Below are 21276 nucleotides of genomic sequence, written 5' to 3'. Positions count from 1 at the left end.
CACACATGCCTATCTGTTTGGATCATCAAAAGCTAGGCCCACCGCTTATAACTGTGGTTGCGTAAGGAAGGGCGTCCTGCGTAAAAACTAGCCAAAAAATAATACTTATGATGACGGAAATAACAATGGCCCTCAGTATCCGGCAAAAGAGGGTGCGAAGAATCTCCGGAGACCCAGTCCATGGGGTTGTGGTGCAAGGCCCTGTGGATGGTCTGGCTACTGACACCCCACTCTATAGTGTGGCACTATAGATGGAAGGACTACTTGTAGACCAAGGGGTTGGAGGTTTGGTACCTGGAATGTAGGCACGTTAACAGGAAGAAGTTTGGAAGTGGTGGAGGAGCTGCAGAGGAGAATGGTTGACGTGGCTGCATTACAGGAGATCAGATGGAAGGGTGAGGGTACAAGATTTGTGGGGGCTAAAGGTGGAAGATATAAGTTGTGGTGGAAGGGGAATGATGGTACGGGAGGAGTTGGTGTGATGGTAAGAGAAGAGTTGGTGGAGAAGGTGTTGGAAGTGAGGCGGAGAAGCAATGGTGTAATTGTGGTGGTGATGGTGTTTGGAAAAGTAATAGTGAGGGTGATATCAGGATATGCTCCGCAACAAAGTAGGAAGGAAAAGGAGAAGGATAGGTTTTATGATGATGTTTCTGACGAGATTGGGCAAGCGGGGTTGGATGAGTTTGTGGTGTTGTTGGGTGATTTGAATGGTCATGTGGGGGCGGATGCAGACGGATATGAAGGTGTACATGGGGGGTGGAGATATGGTATACGGAATGAGGAAGGGCGTAGAGTGTTGGAGTTGGCGGATGCACATAGCATGGTGGTGGGGAATACCTGGTTTACAAGGGAACCAGCGCGATTGATTACATATAGGTCAGGGGAGCATAGGCCAGTAATAGACTGTATATTGGTAAGGGCCAAACATAGAAAGTATGTGAAGAATGTGAAGGTGATATCTGGTATGCTGCAGCATAGTATGGTTGTGATGGATGTGACATCAAAAGAAGTGGGGAGGAGGAAAAAGGATAAATTTGTGGTAAAGAAAAAGACATGGAAGTTGCAGGATGCAGAGGTGAGGAAGGCATTTGAAGTAAAGGTAGCTGAATAAAGTATGTGGATGGACGAAAGGAAAGTGTAGGCATGGTGAGACGTGGTGGTGGGATGAAGATATAAGAAGGGTTTTGGAGGTCAAAAAGGAGAGGTTTAGGGTATGGAAAAGGGACATGACGGAAGAAGCGGAGTCTGAGTATAGGAAGGCTAAGAAGGTTGCAAAACAGGCAGTGGCAACTGCAATAACCAAAGCATCAGATAGGTTAATGAAGGAAATGGAATTTGATGTGAGTTCGAGGAAAATGTTCAAAGTAGCAAAGCAGTCAATGAGGGATAGGAAAGATATTATAGGGAATGGATGTGTTTGGGATGGATCTGACAAGTTGTGCAAAGATGAGGAGGAAAAAGCTCAGGTGTGGAAAGCTCATATGGAAAGGTTGATGAATGAAGAGAATGAGTGGGATGGAGATGTGGAATCCGCGGTCACACACGGACCTATAGAGAAGGTGACGATGGAGGAAGTAGAGAAAGCAGTTAGAGAAATGAAACTAGGTAAGGCGACAGGGGTTTCGGAAGTGGCGGCAGAACATATAAAAGCGAGTGGGGTGATAGGAATTGAAGTTATGATGAGAATTGCTAACAGCATGTTTGATGATGAAGGTATACCTGAGGATAGGCGACACAGTGTGTTGGTGCCGTTGTATAAGGGCAAAGGAGATGTGAGAGATTGTGAGTCATATAGGGGTGTGAAATTGCTAGAGCACGGAATGAAGGTAGTGGAGAGGGTGCTTGAGAGGAGGTTGAGAAATATGGTGACAGTTAATGAAATGCAATGTGGGTTTATGCCTGGTAGGGGAACGGTGGATGCGTTGTTCATGGTGAGAATGTTGCAGGAGAATTATAGAAAGAAGAAACGAAGATTGTACATGTGTTTTGTGGATCTAGAAAAGGCTTTTGATCGAGTACCGAGGCAGGTCATTGAATATGCGTTGAGGAAGAAAGGAGTGAATGAGAGATTTGTTAAAGCTGTGATGCAGCTGTATGAAGGGGAAAAGACAAAGGTGAGGGTTGGAAGGGGGATGTCGGACGCTTTTAGTGTTAAGGTAGGAGTGCATCAAGGATCAGTGTTATCACCGTTTCTGTTTGAAATTGTGATAGATGTTGTGTGTGGAAACATAATGGAGGGGTTGTTATTTGAGATTTTGTATGCAGATGATTTAGTCTTGATGGCTGATAGAATGAAAGAATTGCAGTTAAAATTTGACAGATGGAAAAGTGTTATTGAAAAGAAAGGATTAAAAGTTAATATTGGTAAGACGAAGGTAATGGTGAGTGGGGAAGGTGGGGAGCGAGTGATAAGTAAAATAGACCCCTGTGGGGTATGTGACAGGGTGGAAAGCTTTGTTTACTAAGGGGATAAGCAAAACGCGGATGGAGGATGTTTGAGTGCAGTTACGGCTAGAGTTCGTGTAGGATGGATGAAATTTAGGGAACTGGGTGGGGTATTGTGTGGAAAGAAATGGTCAGTGAAGATGAAAGGGAGGGTATATAAAGCATGTGTGAGAGCAGCGATGGTATATGGTGGTGAAACTTGGGTATTGAGGAGAGAGGAGGAAAGTGTACTGCAGAGGGCTGAAAGAGCTATGGTGAGGATGATGTGTGGGGTTAAAGTGAAAGATAGGAGGAGTAGTACAGAGCTGATGTCAATGATGGGACTGAATGAGGACATTGTGACATTGATAAGGAGATTGAGATTGCGGTGGTATGGGCATGTGTTGAGAAGGGATGAAAGGATCGGGATTAGGCGAGTATTGGAGTTCGAGGTTGAAGGAGTGGTAGGAAGGGGTCGTCCGCGATTGGGATGGAGAGAGCAGGTGGAGAAGGACAGGGTGAAGGCGGGGTTGCGTGATACTGAGGCGAGTGACAGATGTGGATGGCGTCGAGGGATATTTCGGTTTCATCATAGGTAGCCAAACGGCAACCCCCAATCTCGGGGAAAATGACGTCTAAACGTGTGTTGTTGTTGTTGTAACAGCAATAAAACCTTGAATACATTTGAAATTTTTGTTATTTATGAGCCAAATTAATGCTAACAATAATCAACATAAAATAAATTTGCAGAAAAAATCAATAAACAAATCACAAAAATATTAACTGCCTAAAATAAATTAAAGGGCAATGAGCCCAGTCTAATTTATTTTAAATCAATAAAAAAAATTACTAGAGTTCTCTCATTAAAACCTTTCCCAGCCAATACACTAAACTTGTAACAATTGCACTAAGTACCAAATAATTAAAACTCTTCAATTAACCCAGACAGCTAGCTTAACATTTTGTAACTATATCTAGTTAACAATATAAAACATGAAAGCATCATTGAAGTGATCAGTAGATTAATTATGGGCTTAAGATATGTACTGTTGTCAAGACTGAAACTTTGATCAAATACAAATTACATCATCACAACTGGCAAATAAAGACAAAAATTAAACAAAAGCTGAAAATTATAAATTACAGAATATAACATAAATTACAAACTATAAAAAATAATTCGAAGAACTATTCTAAAATTGTGTAGTTGCAGATCTTATATATATGCCTTATAACCTAAAAGCTCATTATCAAAAAGAAAAATATTGGCATCATTTTCCAACTGAAAACTTTAAAAATTTCTAATTGCTTTACTTTGCTTACAGGACATGATGCAATTTATCAGCAAATTAAACAGCAAAAATGATGAATTTTGTGTGCTGCATTTATACAAAACTCTTGTAGAGTTTGTAGAGGATTGAAATAAACCAGAAATAGCAAAAATTCAAAAACAAATGAAAAAAGGAAGTCTATAAAAAACTTGAGTTTACTTTGAAGAATGACTTTAGTATTGAGTGATAGATGACGGGAGGTGACAGTAAATGGCAGATGTAAATGATATGATGTAGACAAGCTGGCAGACAAAGTTTCAATATGCAGAAAAGTTTGGACATGAGGTTTGCAACAGGGCAACAACAATAACGTGAGGTATTCAAATTTGAAACACATTAAGAGTTGAAGAGTTGAGCAAAAGTAAAAGATCCAATATCAACTGGAAAGAGATATTTTTAGATATTGATGGTAAAAAACCTGAAACCAGAAGGCTTTTTAATGATGCTGCCTGATGGCTTAATGATCCTTTGGTCCTGAACCTTGTTCAAGTGCTAAAATATTCCAATCTATCTCATGCTAGAGATGAAGCATATAAATACACAAGCTGAGTCAATCAAATGTTCATAATAATAATTCAGAATACAATGAAAAAGACTCAATATTAATTACAGCTGATGACATAATGTAGATTTATCAAGAAAAGCGAATTGATAAAAAAGCTAAAGTCATCTGGATGGGTCAGAAAATAAAGATTCAGTTGTTAAAGCTTGTCATCCCTATGGAAAAGCAGATGATATGGTGAATGCATTAAAATAATTTATCCAAATTCTTTTGATTGTTTGTTTGAGCATACTACAACATAATTATACAACTTGAAAGTTTAAACTCTATTTTACATAATATAAAAAAAATAAAATATATATTATAAATACTAGTAACTAGAATCTAGATAGATAAAACATAATGCAGGCTAAGTTTTAGAAAAAAATTTTGAATCAAGCACCTTCACCTCACCCATTTTACATTTTTATAACAGCTTATTTATGAAAAAAATCAGTAACTTAATTATCATTAAATTCAAAAAGTTATTATTGGCAAGCCTTATGTTCTTTAAAAGTTTAAAGTAAAAAAATAATATATATTGCGGCTGAGAGTGGCTTAAAAAAAACTAACATCAAACACATACTCAATCATCACTGACACAATAGGTTATTCTAGAGTTTCCAGTAGGGTGGATATTTGAAATGTGTACCACTCATCACCTATCAGTCAGTGCAGCAATTGTGAAATTTAATTAAAAATCACACTGCATTAAAAATGTTAATACTAAAAAATTAAATTTTTATATTCACATTTATTTAAAAATGAAAATTATTGTTATTTTCATTTATATTAGTTACTAAAGATAAAATTAAAAAGATTATAAAATGAATTAATATTATTAAATAATTAAAGTTTAAACTCATAACACCATAAAAAAAATGATAAGTAATTAAAAACAAATAAATACCTTTTTCTTTTTTTAATTTTTTTCTATGCGATCATCAGTCACACAGATGTGTCCCAAATTGAAGATGATTCCGAATTGAAGATGATACCATATCACTTTCGCACTTTCCAGAATCTCAAAAAGATGTATCCTTATTTGGTCCCCAACAACAACTATAGTATAAAATAAATGATTAAATGTTGCGTATCGCGAAGGCAAGACTAGTAGTCGTAGTTGAAGTAGAGTACAGAGGAGATCTAGATAGTCAAATGTATGTGTATGTATCGCTTAATTTATTTTTTGCACGCACCAATTTGCATTCCAATGAGAAAAAGATATTTTAAAATAACTATTTATTAATTTATGATAAAAGCTCTGAAACACAGAACAGATTTTATAAAAACAGATTTTATGAACACCTTGGAAAAATTTTCAAACACGCAAAAAAAAAGACACGAACTTTAGCCACCTCTTACTTTCTAGGTCAACTAAAGATCTGCCCATGCGTCAGTTTTTGCATGCGAAACATTATTTCAAATATTTCTTTTATTTTATAATATAACAGGCAGAAAGTTCATTGATATGTCAGCCGGCAGATGCTGAATAACATTTTTTTCTGCCTTGTATGACAAAAATAAAAATAAAACAGGCTAGTCGAACATTATAAGAGTTATGTCACGTTGAACTTGTAGCTGTGGGAGGGTCTAGAAAATTATTATCAGTGGCACTATCTTCATATGCAGATTAGCCGGTGTAAGTAACCTGCATGGTGTTTTGTAGGTTTATTTATATTTTCATGTGTCAACGTCTTCATTTTCGGCGTTTAAGTGTATTATAATATAGCTACCAACCACCGACGTATTTGTAATTGCATTTGCTTGTTCTTCTTTGATCCTCTTTTTTTTGTTATTTTAAACTTGTGTGCGCTATTAAATTTAACTTAAATGTTTAGAGTAAAAGTCACTTCGCTTAGCCTTAGATATTATACACTATGATGCTAATTCAACAAAAAGCTGGACCGCACCATCGATATTTTTGTCTTGCAAACTATTTGTGGACTGGAATGTTAATTAGCAAATAACTTACAATTAACGAGTTTAATTATTCAGTATTAATTATTTAAAAAAATGTGAATATTATGCAACAACGTTTGTATGTTCAAGTGTATATGCAAATGTAGTTTCTATATATGTTTGTTCGTAGACACACTAGTTGTAATGGCGTGAATTGATGTCTAAGGTCTGCTTTTTGCACTGTGGTTACGATTCAAGGTAGGTAGTTTCAAGGTAGATTCAAGGATGGTAAAGATACAATACGTTACCATCTAAACATTTATTTGCAGTTTATTCTTCTACAATCAGGTAAGATTATAGAAAGAATAGTAATAGAGCTTTTAAATTTATTAAAAATTAATTCAAATTTAGAAGAATAAAGTTGTAGCTATTGGTATCGGGTAGGGTATCTGTGAATATGATGGTGTCTACACCGGTTTGAGACGATCTTTAAATATTGTTTATTTTTGACTCATTTTGTTTACAACAAAATATTTAGATTGGCGTCCCAGTACATCGTGGGTCCTTCATATGGTGTCATAGGTCCTTCATATGTTGGTCGATGTGAGTCCACTAGATTGAAAACTTGAGGCGTTTTGTAAAAAATTTTTTTTGACAATATGAATATGAAAATACAAAACAATTCTCTTTTTATTTCGACTCATTTCTATTTAATGGTTTCTAAAAAGTCAGCAAATGCTGCAAATGTTATAGAGTAGACTTTCAGGTATCTCGATTACAGGCTAACATGCTTTGTTTTTATGTAATTATTTATATGTGTATGGTTATATAAATGATATAAACTAAAATATTGAATGAATTACAAACAAAAATGCAGAAACGAAATTAACCTTTGACACATAATATTACAAAACAAGTGATGAGAACCCCAGAATAAAATGTGAAGAAAAGCACGGACGGCATTCCATGGCCTGCAACTGAGATTGCACAATCGTCACGAAAAAAAACTTTTGTAGATAAATAAAATGCTGGCAGATAGAAGTCGTGGTGTTAAAAATTAAAGTAGCACAGTTTTTGCTGGATTAGAGTCGGGTTTAACTCTTAAAGTTATTTTTATGCTATTCTAGTTAATTAAGTTTTAATCAAAATTTTTTAATTTAATATTAATTTCTTTTTAATTTAATTAAAATATACAGATTGTAATATTGTATCAATATAAATAAATCAAAGTGTCCAAACCCAAAGCTAAGCCAAATCCAAACAAACAAAACAAACAAGACAAATTGCAGTGATGAAGTTGAAGTTTACAACTTTTGATATCAAGGTGTTGGTGGATGAGCTTTCAAATAAGTAAGCATGAACATGAGAAGTGATCGGATTCTGTATTCAATTATTTATTATTTATTTTAATTAAATAAATTCATTTAAAAATTTTCATGTTTTTACTGTTGTTGATTTTATAACATATACAATAGTAGAATGCAATACATACAACTTTCACATTTATGATATATTTATTTTAGACTTTATTGTTCAGTTAGAAAACAACAAGAAAAGTTTTTTTATGCACTGGTTTAATTTTATTTGTTGATTACATATCCAACACAGGCTGGCTGGTATGAGAGTGAATAATGTTTATGATGTGGACTCAAAAACATTCCTCATCAAATTGAACAAGTAAGTTAACATTTTAATTTAATCCAATAACAGATTTATATTCATATATATTGTATAATATATATATTATATATATACAATTATTTATAAAGATCACTGCATTTTTGGCATTATTTAACTACAAGTTGAATAATGCCGAAAACGAAATGATCTTTATAAATAATTGTATTTATGATAGTCTAAACCCCCCAAAAATACATTATATATATATATATATATATATTGCATGTGTGAATGGGGGTAGATTGGCGTGGGTATGTGTGATTGTGTATGAATGTTAAACAAGCAAAAAATAAGAAGGATAAGTAATGTTAAGTGGTGAGAATTAAATGATAATGTTCGACTGGTTGTACCAGATGTCTGCCTTATTCTGGATGACATCAATGTATGTTACAGTTTTGAGATCAGTTGCATGGACTAATCTGCCTAAGTCATTGAAAGTGTTGGTTGAAAATTAAAGAGCTTACATTAAATAAAAAAATGATGATAATGGTGATGGTGTATGTGTGTAAGTGTGTGTGTATTCTTTTATTTTTTCAAAACTCATGGTTTATGTTTATTTAGTTTTTAACTTGATAGTATGCAAGATTTCATCATTTGAATATCGTTGAAAGATTTTAGTCTATAACATGATGTAATATGAACAGTTTGTTCAGACTGTCATTATATTGCTTATTAGGAAGCATATATGTTTACAAATTGAAACAGATGAAATTGATTTATTTTAAGTTATGGTTGAAATGAATTGCAGAACTGATGAGAAGGCAGTTTTGCTGCTTGAATCTGGCATCAGGCTGCATTGCACAGATTTTGAGTGGCCAAAAAACATCATGCCATCTGGTTTTGCCATGAAAGTAAATCTTTTTGATAATTTTTCATTCACATACTTGCTTGTTCAATTAAAATTCAAACAAATGTACTGATAACACTGAATTTTGTTTGAAAGATGCGAAAACACTTAAAAGGTCGTAGATTGGAGTTTGTTAAGCAGCTTGGAGTTGATAGGATTGTTGACATGCAGTTTGGCTCCGGAGAAGCCGCTTATCACATTATCCTGGAAATGTATGATAGAGTAAGAGAAAATGTGTTGTTCATGTCTTTTTGTGTGTTCAATGTTAATGCATTAGGTAGAATCCTTATAACTGTACAAAGTTGATTGTACATGTCTAAATATTTTTATTAAGTACCTAAATTTCATTAGCGTTGTTTTTCAACATGCAGGGTAACATAGTGTTGACGGACTTTGAATACAACATACTGAACATACAAAGACCTCGTACGGACAACAGCCAGGATGTCAAGTTTGTTGTCAGAGAGAAGTATCCATTACAACTCGCCAAGCAACAGCAAGAACCTGTCACTCTGGAAAAGTACCCATTCATATTTTTATATCTATTTCATTATTTACCATTCACTTGTCCTTCAATCATCTTCAACCTTTATCATGAAATTATTTGTACTAGTTTTGTTTCTTTAAGTTCTAACCGTTTTTGAATGTCTTAACTTTTACCATTTAACAGACTGCAAGCTATTCTGTCAAATTCAAAGATGGGTGACAATTTGAAGAAAATATTGAATCCACACACTGGTACACCATCTCGTAACAATTTTCAGCTTTGGCTTTTCTTATGAAAATAAAATTTAGACAATGAAATATTCTTCTAAAATACATTTAAAACTTTTACATCACACACCAACCACACAGTGTATGGAGGGCACATAATTGAACATTGTCTACTTGACGTTGGCATACCACCAAATGCAAAATTGGGACATGAATTCCACGTTGAGAATGGTCTTCTATCAAATATTATCATACAGAAACTGATTTACATATTTAAATTTTTAAATTATTATTCAATGTTTCTTTGTTTTTTTTCCATCTATTTTTCGTTATTGTTAAATGACGTCAGATGTTGGTCTGCTGATGGATGCTTTAACAAAAGCTGATACTATGGTTAATCAACCGTGCACAAACTCACAAGTTTGTTAACCTTTTTTACTGGTTCTGTTTTTTTTCTAATTATCTATCTCCATCTGATTCAATATATTTCACATTTCATAATCAATGACTACTCGCCGAACTCTAGCAGCAATGTGTTAATAAAACATTCGTCGTTAAATATCATTTTCATTAAAGAGGAAAGGCTACATAATTACCACGAAGGAAGAGAAAACGTTCAAAAAAGATGAAGACGATCACGTTGTTATGTTAGTTCATTTAGCCATTGTTTCCTATTGTTCGTACTTATCCGTTGTTAATTTTTAAATCAAGTATTTTTTTGACTACTTTAAATATTTTGTCAATTTTGCTTGTAAGTTTGTTATCTTTCAATTACCACAATATACTTTACATCCGTCAGATATTCAGAGTTTCATCCAGTTTTATTCAACCAGCACAAAGACAAATCATTCATAGAATTCCAAACTTTTGATCAGGTGCTGCTTTCATCTGTTTTTGTTTTTAAATACAGTAAATGGCTGAAGTTATATTTCTGTGTTCATTGTTTTTAAAATTTGGAACATTGAACTTTTTTGTAAAGGCCATTGATGAATTTTTTTCAAAACTTGAAACTCAAAAGCAAGATAGAAAACTGCTGCAACAGGTGATCAAATAATTATGAATATTTATTATTGAATAAATGAATAATTAATAAAATATTAAATAACAATGAACGAATAAATAATTTTACGATGGTTAAATTCTTTGCAAAGATTTTCCTTAAAAACATCAAGAGACAAAGTACATCTTGTAAGTCGTTAATTATCCAAAAATGTTGAAATGTTTGCATTGACAGGAGAACACAGCGTTGAAGAAATTGGAGCATATAAAATCTGATCACGTGAGCAGAGTGCAAGGATTGAAGGAGGAACAGATGGAAGACATGAGGAGAGCTCGACTCATCCAACTCAACCTGCCAATGGTCATCTGGTTCTTTATCTTCAATCATTCACCTCTTTGTTTAAACGCTAATTATTTGTTCAACGTTTTTTTTATATTATTTGTTCAATTTTTTCTATATTGCTTGGAAGATCTATTTATGATTTTTGTAGAAAAAGAATTATTTTGAAATTATGGTTCATAATTTCGGTTCTTATACTATTTTATAATTTTATATTGAGGTTTTATTTCCAAAAGTTTGTGTGCTACACTTTCGAGTTGGTTGCTTATATTTTCGGTTTTTAAACAACTTTTAATGATAATGGGATACATTGAAATTGATTCAACTTGTAAATTACTCTCTACATAACCTGAACCAACGAGACTTCAGCAACCACAATAGTGACACCATCGCCAACAGGTAGACCAGGCCATAACATTAATTCGTCATGCCCTCGCCCAGCAAGTCGATTGGACAACCCTGACACAAATGGTGGAAGAGGCGGCCACTGATAATCAAGTCCTCGCTTCCATCAAGGCCCTCAAACTGGACGTCAACCACATCACCATGCTTCTCAAGTCACGTCATTTTTCTACTTATTATCTGTTTTTTACACTTTTGATATTTTTCTTTAACGATGACGAATCAACCACATCACTGTGCTTCTCAAGTTTCTTCATTTTACTAAATATCCACTTCGCTGAAAAAATTGCAATTGCATTAATTTTTTTGTATAGATTTAGAAGAGGAGTTTTACTTTTAATTCTTTTTGTAGTTATTGAATATTTAAAATGTTTTCATAAAGCCTGAGTGTCTGAATAAATGACTATATGAATTAATAATAATAATTAATAAATTAATTAACTGTTAAGGAATGAATGAATGAATGAATGAATAAATGTATGAATGAATGTATAAATGAATGAATAAATGATATTTGTTTCACCTTAGGCCTCCCCAGCACATGAATGAGGATGGTGACGTTGATGAAGATGTTGACATGAACTCCTATTTATCAAATGTAACTGAAGATGACCTCGCTTTGAAACCAATGAAAATCGACATTGATTTGAACTGGTCTGCTTATGCTAATGCTCGCAGGTGTGCTTGTTCGATTTGATTGGTTGATTGATTGATTGATTGATTACTTGATTGATTACTTGATTGATTGATTGGCTGGTTGGTTTGCTAGTTGATTGGTTGGTACGTTGGTTGTTGGTTGGTTGATTGATACTTGATTCGTTAATTCAATTTTTTGTTTGTGATGCTTTTCCTCTCTCCCAACCAATATCATCTCTTTCATTTAGTCGTTTCATTTGGTCGTAGTTGTTTCAAATGTTTTAAATTGGTCTGTTGAGATTTCAGCTGTTAATATTTTAAATTTTTTTTCTCATTACTATTTTATTGCTTTAAACATCAAAAAGATTTTTTTTCATCTACAACTTAAGATTTACACTTTAGTAACATTGAATGCTCTTACGTTGCTGAATTAGTAAATGGATCAACAACACATTTGAATATTTTGCTCATTGTATATTCAGATACTTTGATATGAAACGACAAGCTGCTTTGAAGGAGCTCAAGACACTGGATGCTTCAACAAAGGTTTTTTATTTATTTATTCATTTCATTCATCTATTCATCAGTTCATTCGTTCATCAATTCATTCATTATTAATTTTGGTTTATTTATTTCTAACCTGTTTAAATGAGTTACAAATAAAAATAATGTAAATGTCATTTTATATTTGAAAGCAATTTTAAGTCACTTAATTCCAAGCTGGTTTGAAATTTGGGACACTTCCGAATGTTTGATCACATCGTATCAATAGATCAAAATTTAGCGTTTGAATTCGTTTATACAGTTAATCTAGGTAGTTATTTTTTGAAATGAGGTGGATATAATTAAAACTCGTTATTTAATCATATATATACACATTAGCACACGTTGCGTATGAACGTGCGACCGATGAATGTTTGAATATTCTGCAAACTAACTAACGCCTAGAACTTTTTATAGGATCTACCTATTTATTATTGTGAAATTTGTTGTCATTATGTTGTTAAATAAACAATTATAATTTATTAAATGATCACAAATGACCCCAAATGATCACAAATAGCCACAAATTACTACACAGGCTTACAAGTCAGCAGAGAAAAAGACGATGCAAACATTGAAGGAAGTGCAAAAAGTGGCCACCATCATCAAATCAAGAAAAACACATTGGTCGATTTTTTTATGATTTGCTTGTAATTTTAGTGCATATTTTTTCAACGCATTTCATCTAAATAATGTTAAAACGCTGAAATTGTTTTTTTTAATGATTATCTTTAGGTTTGAGAAGTTTCTCTGGTTCATAAGCTCTGAAAATTATGTTGTCATAGGAGGTAGGGACCAACAACAAAATGAGTTCATTGTCAAAAAGTACCTTAAATCTGGTATGTCCTTTAAAATCATCGCTTTCAACATCATCATTATTATCATCAATTTTTCATCACTATCGACTTTTGATATCATTGTCTTCATCATCGTAAAAATCGTGTTCAGTTATCATCACCCCATCAAATGATGTATAATAAAATGTCTTACAAAATGACCATAAGGTGATGTTTAATAATCATCTTACCTTACAAAATGAATATCCATGATGTTTATTAATTATGTTATCATACAAGATGAATATTCATGATGTTTATTGATCATGTTATCACACAAAATGAATATAAGGTTATGTTTATTAATCATGTTATCATACAAAATTAATATTCATGACGTTTATTAATCACGTTATCATACAAAATGTTTGTTTTTGATGTTTATTAATCATCTTACCATACAAAATGCCCACCAGGTGACATATACGTTCATGCTGATCTGCATGGAGCAAGCAGTGTCATCATTAAAAATCCTACTGGTCAGTTTATTTACTAAATTATCAATGGTCAATTTAATAAATTAATGTTGGTCGTTTGATTGAATACATTGTCAAGGGTTAGTTAATTTGGTAATAAATAATAGCAATGGTGGCAATAATTCTGCTGTTTAATTTAGTTTCGTTATATGTATTTTACCTTACAAGTATTTCAAAATTAATATTACTGACTAACTAAACATCTTTAAAAATGACTCAACAACTATCTCATTAACATATAACAACCAAATCTCAACAACTGAACAACAACATATAACAACCAAATCTCAACAACTGAATAACAACACTAAAGGTGAACCAGTGCCGCCGGTGACATTAAACGAAGCAGGCTGCATGGCTCTCTGCAACAGTGTGGCCTGGGAAGCCCGAGTGGTGACCAGCTCTTGGTGGGTTTACCATCACCAGGTCTCCAAGACAGCACCCACTGGCGAGTACCTCACCACTGGAAGTTTCATGATCAGAGGTTTCTTTCTTTTTTTCTCTCCCTCCCTCGCTGTCTGTCTTTCTCTTTTTTCGTTTTTGTTTGTTTTATGTTTATACAAAAAGTTCACTGTGTCAGATTTTACATAGTAACTTTTATTAATTAAAAGTTATTCATTATCATACTTTAAAAAATTTGGTTTAGAACTATGATTCTTTCATTAACTATTTAACGTGTGCACCTCATTTCAACAGTAGTTTGAATATAATTTAGTGTCAGGGTTGACAGGAGAAGGTTTTTTCCAAATTTTTATGTTTTATCTTCTAGGAAAAAAGAATTATCTTCCTCCCTCGAATCTTATTTATGGATTCGCATTTTTGTTCAAGGTTTCCTGCTTTTTTTGTTTAAACTTTCACACAATTTTATGTTTTAACCTTTAAGAGTACCTTGTTTAAAAATTTTTAAAAATTCTGGTTATTGGATTTATTATTTAAAAAGTTTTCGAATGGAAAACTTGAAAGTTGTGATCATTCACCAATCCAGTACTAAACTGTAGGGCCTGATTGGATGTTGATAGTTACATTTTATTGCAGGTTGATGAATCGTGCATGCACCTACACAGGAATGAGAGAAGGGTCAAAGGCCAAATGGATGAGTCAGCAGAGGGGTCAGTTGTTACGTCAGAGGATGTCGAACTTTTAGATGAAAATGATGACGACGATGATGATGATGAGGATGATCATCATCATCATCTTGATGAGGATAACTCTACGAAACTGGATGAAGAGAAAGATGTTAACAATAACAAAAATGAGGAAGATAGGGGTGAAGGCGGTAACGTTGAGGAGAATGACAGGAAGGGTGATTATGGTAGTGCAAGCCCTGCTGGAGAAGTAGATGGAAATGATGAGGAAGATGAAGAAGAGGAGGAAGACGATGAAGAAGAAAGAGATGACGATGACAAAGATGATAATAAAAATGAAACTGCCTGTGTTAAAAACGAACATGGAAAAGATGTCATAGACGTAGATGATATTGGATATCCTGACACGCAGATTAAATACCATTTTGAAGATGAGTTGGATGCTCATGACGCTGATAAACAGTTAGTTATTTTACTACCGGGTTTAAATTGTAATATTCTGCATTGTACAATATTGCATGGCTGGTTGAAGCATCTGTTACAGAGAGTTTGATTAATTTTATAATTTGATGAATAAGTTATGACGACTCTTACCTTGTGGTTTGTTTTTTGCAGAGATCGCTTGAATAGTTCGAATGTGGAACAGAAGAGAACTGCAAAACTAAGTGCCAAACAGAGAAGGTGCGTAACGTCTTGTTAAATTCTAATGTTCTGTGAAATGTAGGGGATTGTTCAACTTTGAAGCATCATCGTTAACTAAATCTCAATTTCGTGGTGATAAAAATTGTTGGAAGCAACTTTTTGATCGTTCATTCACAATATTTAATTCAATAATGCTACATTTATATTTGTTTCTTTTCATTATATCTATGTACAATATGAATTTTTTTTAATTTTTAGAGATAAGAAGAAAGAGTCACACACAAATGCATCTTCAGTATGTTTATTTGGGATATTATTTTGTTATTAAGTTTGAACCTTTGCTATGATAAGGTAGCATTAAAATCATGTTTGAATTTCGGCAGGAAGCTGGCGAACCCAAGCAAGCACAACCAAACGATGCTCCTAACAATAATGCTAATAAGCAGGGACCTTTGAAAAGAGGGCAAAAGGTTTTTTGTTTATCTTAACATTTTTTTTTAAATTAAAACATTTTCTTATTTCATTTTTATTTCTTTCACAAGTTTGCATGCTATTTTTTTGTGTGTTCATTATTATTTTTCTGCAATTCGGCTGTCAATATTTTACATTTTTCGGTTTCACAAATTTTTTTGTCATTCAATTTATTTTTTCTCAGAGCAAATTAAAAAAGATGAAGAAGAAGTATGGAGATCAGGATGAAGAGGAGAGAGAGATGAGGATGTTTTTGTTGGCGGTGAGGATCCAACATTTCATTTCATTTTTTAGCATAATATTTAACCTCTCTGACAGGGCATTGTTCTAAGAAATGATCAACAAATGTTGATATTAGTTCACGGGAGTTATCAAAAACCTTCTTGGCACTAAAGAGCAGCGATGAAAGTTTGTAACTAAATAACTAGTTTTGTCGAAATAAAGATATGTGTTAGGCAAGGCTGTGTGTGTATTCTCTCGATCTGCTCCATAATCATTGATGGTAAACAGGTGAAACAAGTCAACAGCCTCAATTATCTCGGAAATCTGATTACCTCAAGTTGTAAATGTGATGAGGATATCAAAGGGAAGATAGCCATGGCGAAAAATGCATACCATAAAATGAAAAATATCCTCACTAACAGTAAAATCAGAATATCAACAAATTTAAAGTGGGTTAGGGAGTTACATTTTTCCTGTGCTCACTTACGCTCTGAGTTCCGGACAATTTTTAAAGAAATGGAAAAAAAGGATTAACGCTGCTGAGATGGTTTTTGAGAAGAATTATGAAAATTAGTTAGACCTCTCCTACCTCCAATGAGAATGTAATTAAACAGTCCGTTATGAAAAGAGGAAATTACTCCAGCGTTATTGAATATTAGACGTTATAGCATTGGTCAATCAATCGATCAATCAATCAATTAAATAAATTTACATTGCATACATTTCTAACATTCAATAACGTTGTTGTCCGTTGTCTATTCAGTCTAGCAAGGGACCAAACGAAGAAAAATTAAAAAAGAAGCAGAAGAAAAATACGCAAACAGCAAATGTGAAGAAAGCATCCAACAAAGTACAGGCATCATCGTCATCTCACCTAACCACCAGTGAACAAAATGAACAAAATACGATTAGCGTGCCGGTAGGCCAGGAAGCTGGTGTTCTCAAGTTGGATGGTTGGTTACGCGTCTTTCTTTTCATAAATTTATTTCATTTTAATTTATCTTTACATTTTTGCTCATTGTTAATTATACTTTTTTTTATATATTTTTCGTACGTACATAGTAGTGAGAAAAGTAAATATAGCTATAAATAAATAAACAAATAAGTAAAATTGAGTTCTTTTCAATGATAATTAATTCTAATAACCAAACATGTTTAATTTTGATGTTATTTATTTTTATGCATATGAACTTTAGAGAAGCAGTTGATTCAAAATGAAGATGATGATTTGGACCAGGAAGAGGAAATCAAACAATTAAATCAAGTAGGCATTATTTCACTTTGTTCCCTTTAACTCATTTTTAGCGAAATACAGTGGCCGATCCGCAAATTGTTTGTGGGGCCTGGACTTTTTAGAAGAAATGTCGACCTTTTTCATTTTTTGCATACTCGACATTTTTACTGTTTTGTACATGATTTTCTTATTGGAGCCAGTGTTTTTTTATTTTTCATGCAAATTCTTTAAATTTTATTGCAACAATTTATAACCTCAACAAAACTATCCGCTGCCTGTTGGGCCTACGACCCTTAAAGCCTGCCTTGAAAAGCTGCATGCATCAATTCACCGAAAATATTTTATTCAAGCTTTCCAAACTGTCATTGCATCCGCAAATCTTATGAGAAACGAGATTCAACAGTTATCCTTATCGTTGTTTTTTTCATTCAAATCAACAAAACCCGAATGGTCAGGAGTTGAATTTGTTGGATTCGTTGACTGGAACGACCCATGCCGACGACATCCTGCTCTATTGTCTTCCTGTCTGTGCTCCATACAACGCCATCACCAACTACAAGTTGGTATTTAATTATCTGTTTATATCTCGTTAGAGACGTTTTAAATATATTTTGTGGCTCTTTCGGTAATATTTCTAATTTGATGATCAAAAAACGGTGATGATTTATAGAATAAGTAATTAACAAACTGAAATTTTCTCCCTCCTTTTACGTTGTGGGTATAACTTAATGTGTAATTCAAATAGTATTTCTTTTTAGTAAATTTGTAAAAAACTTTTCTGGGTAAAGAAGGCGTAGTCAAATTTCAAATATCTAATGAAAGGCAGTGTAGAGTAGTTGACAGGGGAAGATTTATTGGCACGTTATTATTTCTTCAAAGTTTTATCTCAATGTCTGAAATTTTGTTTTAACCAGTGGTTGTTTCATAGTTCACAGTGTATATGTAAATATGTTTAAAAGTATGTAAATGACAGTTATTAATTCAAGCCTCTGGAATGATCATTACAATGGTAGCTGATACAAAACAATTGAATAATTAAATGATTAATGATTAAATTCTGTGAATCATTGAAGGTTTAAAGTCAAGTTAACACCTGGAACTACAAAACGAGGGAAAGGTTATATGATCGTTTCTAACTTAAGCTGTATTGTACTGTATCAATGTAATGTTTATTGAATGATGTTTTGTATAAAATGATGTTTTGTATAAAATGATGTTTTGTATCAAATGATGTTTTGTATCAAATGATGTTTTGTACCAAGGGATATTTTGTATAAAATGATGTTCATGCACACAGCTGCCAAGATGGCGATTGCGATGTTCATGCAAGACAAAGCAACGTCAAAGATGGAAAAGGATCTTTTGAAGAGTGTGAAGGTGATAATAATAATAATAATTATTATTATTGCTGTTGTTAATGTTTATTATTGTTATTATTATGTTATTATTACCATAAATATTATTCATTTCAGGACACTGATCTCTCGAGGAACATGCCAGGAAAAGTTAAAGTTTCAGCGACAAAACATTTGACAAAACACAAAAAATAGTTGAACTCGCTCTTTAGTATTTAATGAATTGAAAATTTTGTTTTTTAATTTATTATTGTTATTATGAAAAATACAGGCAACAAAAAAGCAAACTCCCTATGCCCAATTTTTAAAAATACAACCAACATGTACATACAAATATCAAATTACTATTAAAAATCCTAAAACGTTGATTATGTTAACTCAAAAATCGTAAAACGTGACATCACGGTTTGTTGATTTATGGGCGAGCGCTTTGTGCATTAATTATATTTGCCATTCAGCCGTTCAAAGATTCCTCCCATGTTCGCGCTTCATGTCAGATCCACCCCACCATACAATCGTACTTATACTCAACATTCATTTTATCAGAAAATTACTGTTTTAATATATTCATATCAACACTAACAACATCCTCTCTCAAACCATTCCAAATATTTGAGGATTCTTTTAATAGAAAATTATTTTCATTTTATAAATATTTTCATTCGCAAGAAACGCTTTCGTTTGTGTTTATTCACGTTGCTTTCAAATTTTTACCCCAAACGTTTATACTTTAAGCGATTGTCATAGTCATGATCATCATCATATATTGTGGAAGGGCGTAGAGTGTTGGAGTTGGCGGATGCACATAGCATGGTGGTGGGGAATACCTGGTTTACAAGGGAACCAGCGCGATTGATTACATATAGGTCAGGGGAGCATAGGTCAATGATAGACTATATATTGGTAAGGGCCAAACATAGAAAGTATGTGAAGAATGTGAAGGCGATACCTGGTATGCTGCAGCATAGTATGGTTGTGATGGATGTGACATCAAAAGAAATGGGGAGGAGGAAGAAGGATAAGTTTGGGGCAAAGAGAAAGACATGGAAGTTGCAGGATGCAGAGGTGAAGAAGGCATTTGAAGTGAAGGTGGCTGAAAATTGGGAGAGTGGTAAGGATGGAGATGTTTGGGAGAGATACAGGGACTGTGTGTTGACTACGGCAGATAAAGTATGTGGATGGGCGAAAGGAAAGTATAGGCATGGTGAGACGTGGTGGTGGGATGAAGATATAAAAAGGGTTTTGGAGGTCAAAAAGGAGAGGTTTAGGGTATGGAGAAGGGACATGACGGAGGAAGCGGAGTCTGAGTATAGGAAGGCTAAGAAGGTTGCAAAACAGGCAGTGGCAACTGCAATAACGAAAGCATCAGATAGGTTAATGAAGGAAATGGAATTTGATGTGAGTTCGAGGAAAATGTTCAAAGTAGCAAAGCAGTCAATGAGGGATAGGAAAGATATTATAGGGAATGGATGTGTTTGGGATGGATCTGACAAGTTGTGCATAGATGAGGAGGAAAAAGCTCAGGTGTGGAAAGCTCATATGGAAAGGTTGATGAATGAAGAGAATGAGTGGGATGGAGATGTGGAATCCGCGGTCACACACGGACCTATAGAGAAGGTGACGATGGAGGAAGTAGAGAAAGCAGTTAGAGAAATGAAACTAGGTAAGGCGACAGGGGTTTCGGAAGTGGCGGCAGAACATATAAAAGCGAGTGGGGTGATAGGAATTGAAGTTATGATGAGAATTGCTAACAGCATGTTTGATGATGAAGGTATACCTGAGGATTGGCGTCACAGTGTGTTGGTGCCGTTGTATAAGGGCAAAGGAGATGTGAGAGATTGTGGGTCATATAGGGGTGTGAAATTGCTAGAGCACGGAATGAAGGTAGTGGAGAGGGTGCTTGAGAGGAGGTTGAGAAATATGGTGACAGTTAATGAAATGCAATGTGGGTTTATGCCTGGTAGGGGAACGGTGGATGCGTTGCTCATGGTGAGAATGTTGCAGGAGAATTATAGAAAGAAGAAACGAAGATTGTACATGTGTTTTGTGGATCTAGAAAAGGCTTTTGATCGAGTACCGAGGAAGGTCATTGAATATGCGTTGAGGAAGAAAGGAGTGAATGAGAGACTTGTTAAAGCTGTGATGCAGCTGTATGAAGGGGAAAAGACAAAGGTGAGGGTTGGAAGGGGGATGTCGGACGCTTTTAGTGTTAAGGTAGGAGTGCATCAAGGATCAGTGTTATCACAGTTTCTGTTTGAAATTGTGATGGATGTTGTGTGTGGAAACATAATGGAGGGGTTGTTATTTGAGATTTTGTATGCAGATGATTTAGTCTTGATGGCTGATAGAATGAAAGAATTGCAGTTAAAATTTGACAGATGGAAAAGTGTTATTGAAAAGAAAGGATTAAAAGTTAATATTGGTAAGACGAAGGTAATGGTGAGTGGGGAAGGTGGGGAGCGAGTGATAAGTAAAATAGACCCCTGTGGGGTATGTGACAGGAGAGTGAAGGCTAACTCGGTATTGTGTATAGGATGTCAGAAATGGGTGCATAAGAGATGTAGTGGTGTGAGGNGGGCACTGAAAAAGGTGGAAG

At 34.0% G+C, this 21276-nt stretch overlaps 2 protein-coding genes across 2 annotated transcripts; both read left to right on the top strand.

Moving 5' to 3' along the window:
• Nucleotides 1-125: 125 nt before the first annotated feature.
• HELRODRAFT_162330 (hypothetical protein) lies at nt 126-3207 on the top strand (the record flags this gene model as incomplete). The annotated part of the gene is made up of 3 exons (XM_009024568.1): nt 126-210; nt 306-1039; nt 3175-3207. 3 exons carry the CDS (start codon nt 126-128, stop codon nt 3205-3207), a joined length of 852 nt encoding a protein of 283 aa, XP_009022816.1.
• Nucleotides 3208-7489: 4282 nt separating this feature from the next.
• HELRODRAFT_66726 (hypothetical protein) lies at nt 7490-18875 on the top strand (the record flags this gene model as incomplete). Its single annotated transcript, XM_009024208.1, has 30 exons — nt 7490-7548; nt 7807-7875; nt 8627-8729; nt 8822-8947; nt 9097-9245; nt 9396-9463; nt 9581-9737; nt 10018-10086; nt 10239-10314; nt 10419-10481; nt 10674-10799; nt 11178-11335; nt 11709-11858; nt 12299-12362; nt 12898-12986; nt 13095-13198; nt 13612-13674; nt 13985-14155; nt 14441-14499; nt 14707-14947; nt 15011-15103; nt 15143-15218; nt 15372-15446; nt 15754-15868; nt 16054-16131; nt 16855-17048; nt 17729-17884; nt 18399-18442; nt 18623-18702; nt 18798-18875. The coding sequence occupies 30 exons, from the start codon at nt 7490-7492 to the stop codon at nt 18873-18875; spliced, it is 3153 nt and encodes a 1050-aa protein (XP_009022456.1).
• Between the last annotated feature and the right edge of the window lie 2401 nt (nt 18876-21276).

The sequence above is a fragment of the Helobdella robusta genome, assembly GCF_000326865.2.
Source record: "Helobdella robusta unplaced genomic scaffold HELROscaffold_4, whole genome shotgun sequence".
NCBI classification, from domain to species: Eukaryota; Metazoa; Annelida; class Clitellata; order Rhynchobdellida; family Glossiphoniidae; genus Helobdella; species Helobdella robusta.
The sequence above is the reverse complement of the archived record's forward strand: the minus strand, read 5'-3'. Positions and strand labels throughout refer to the sequence as shown.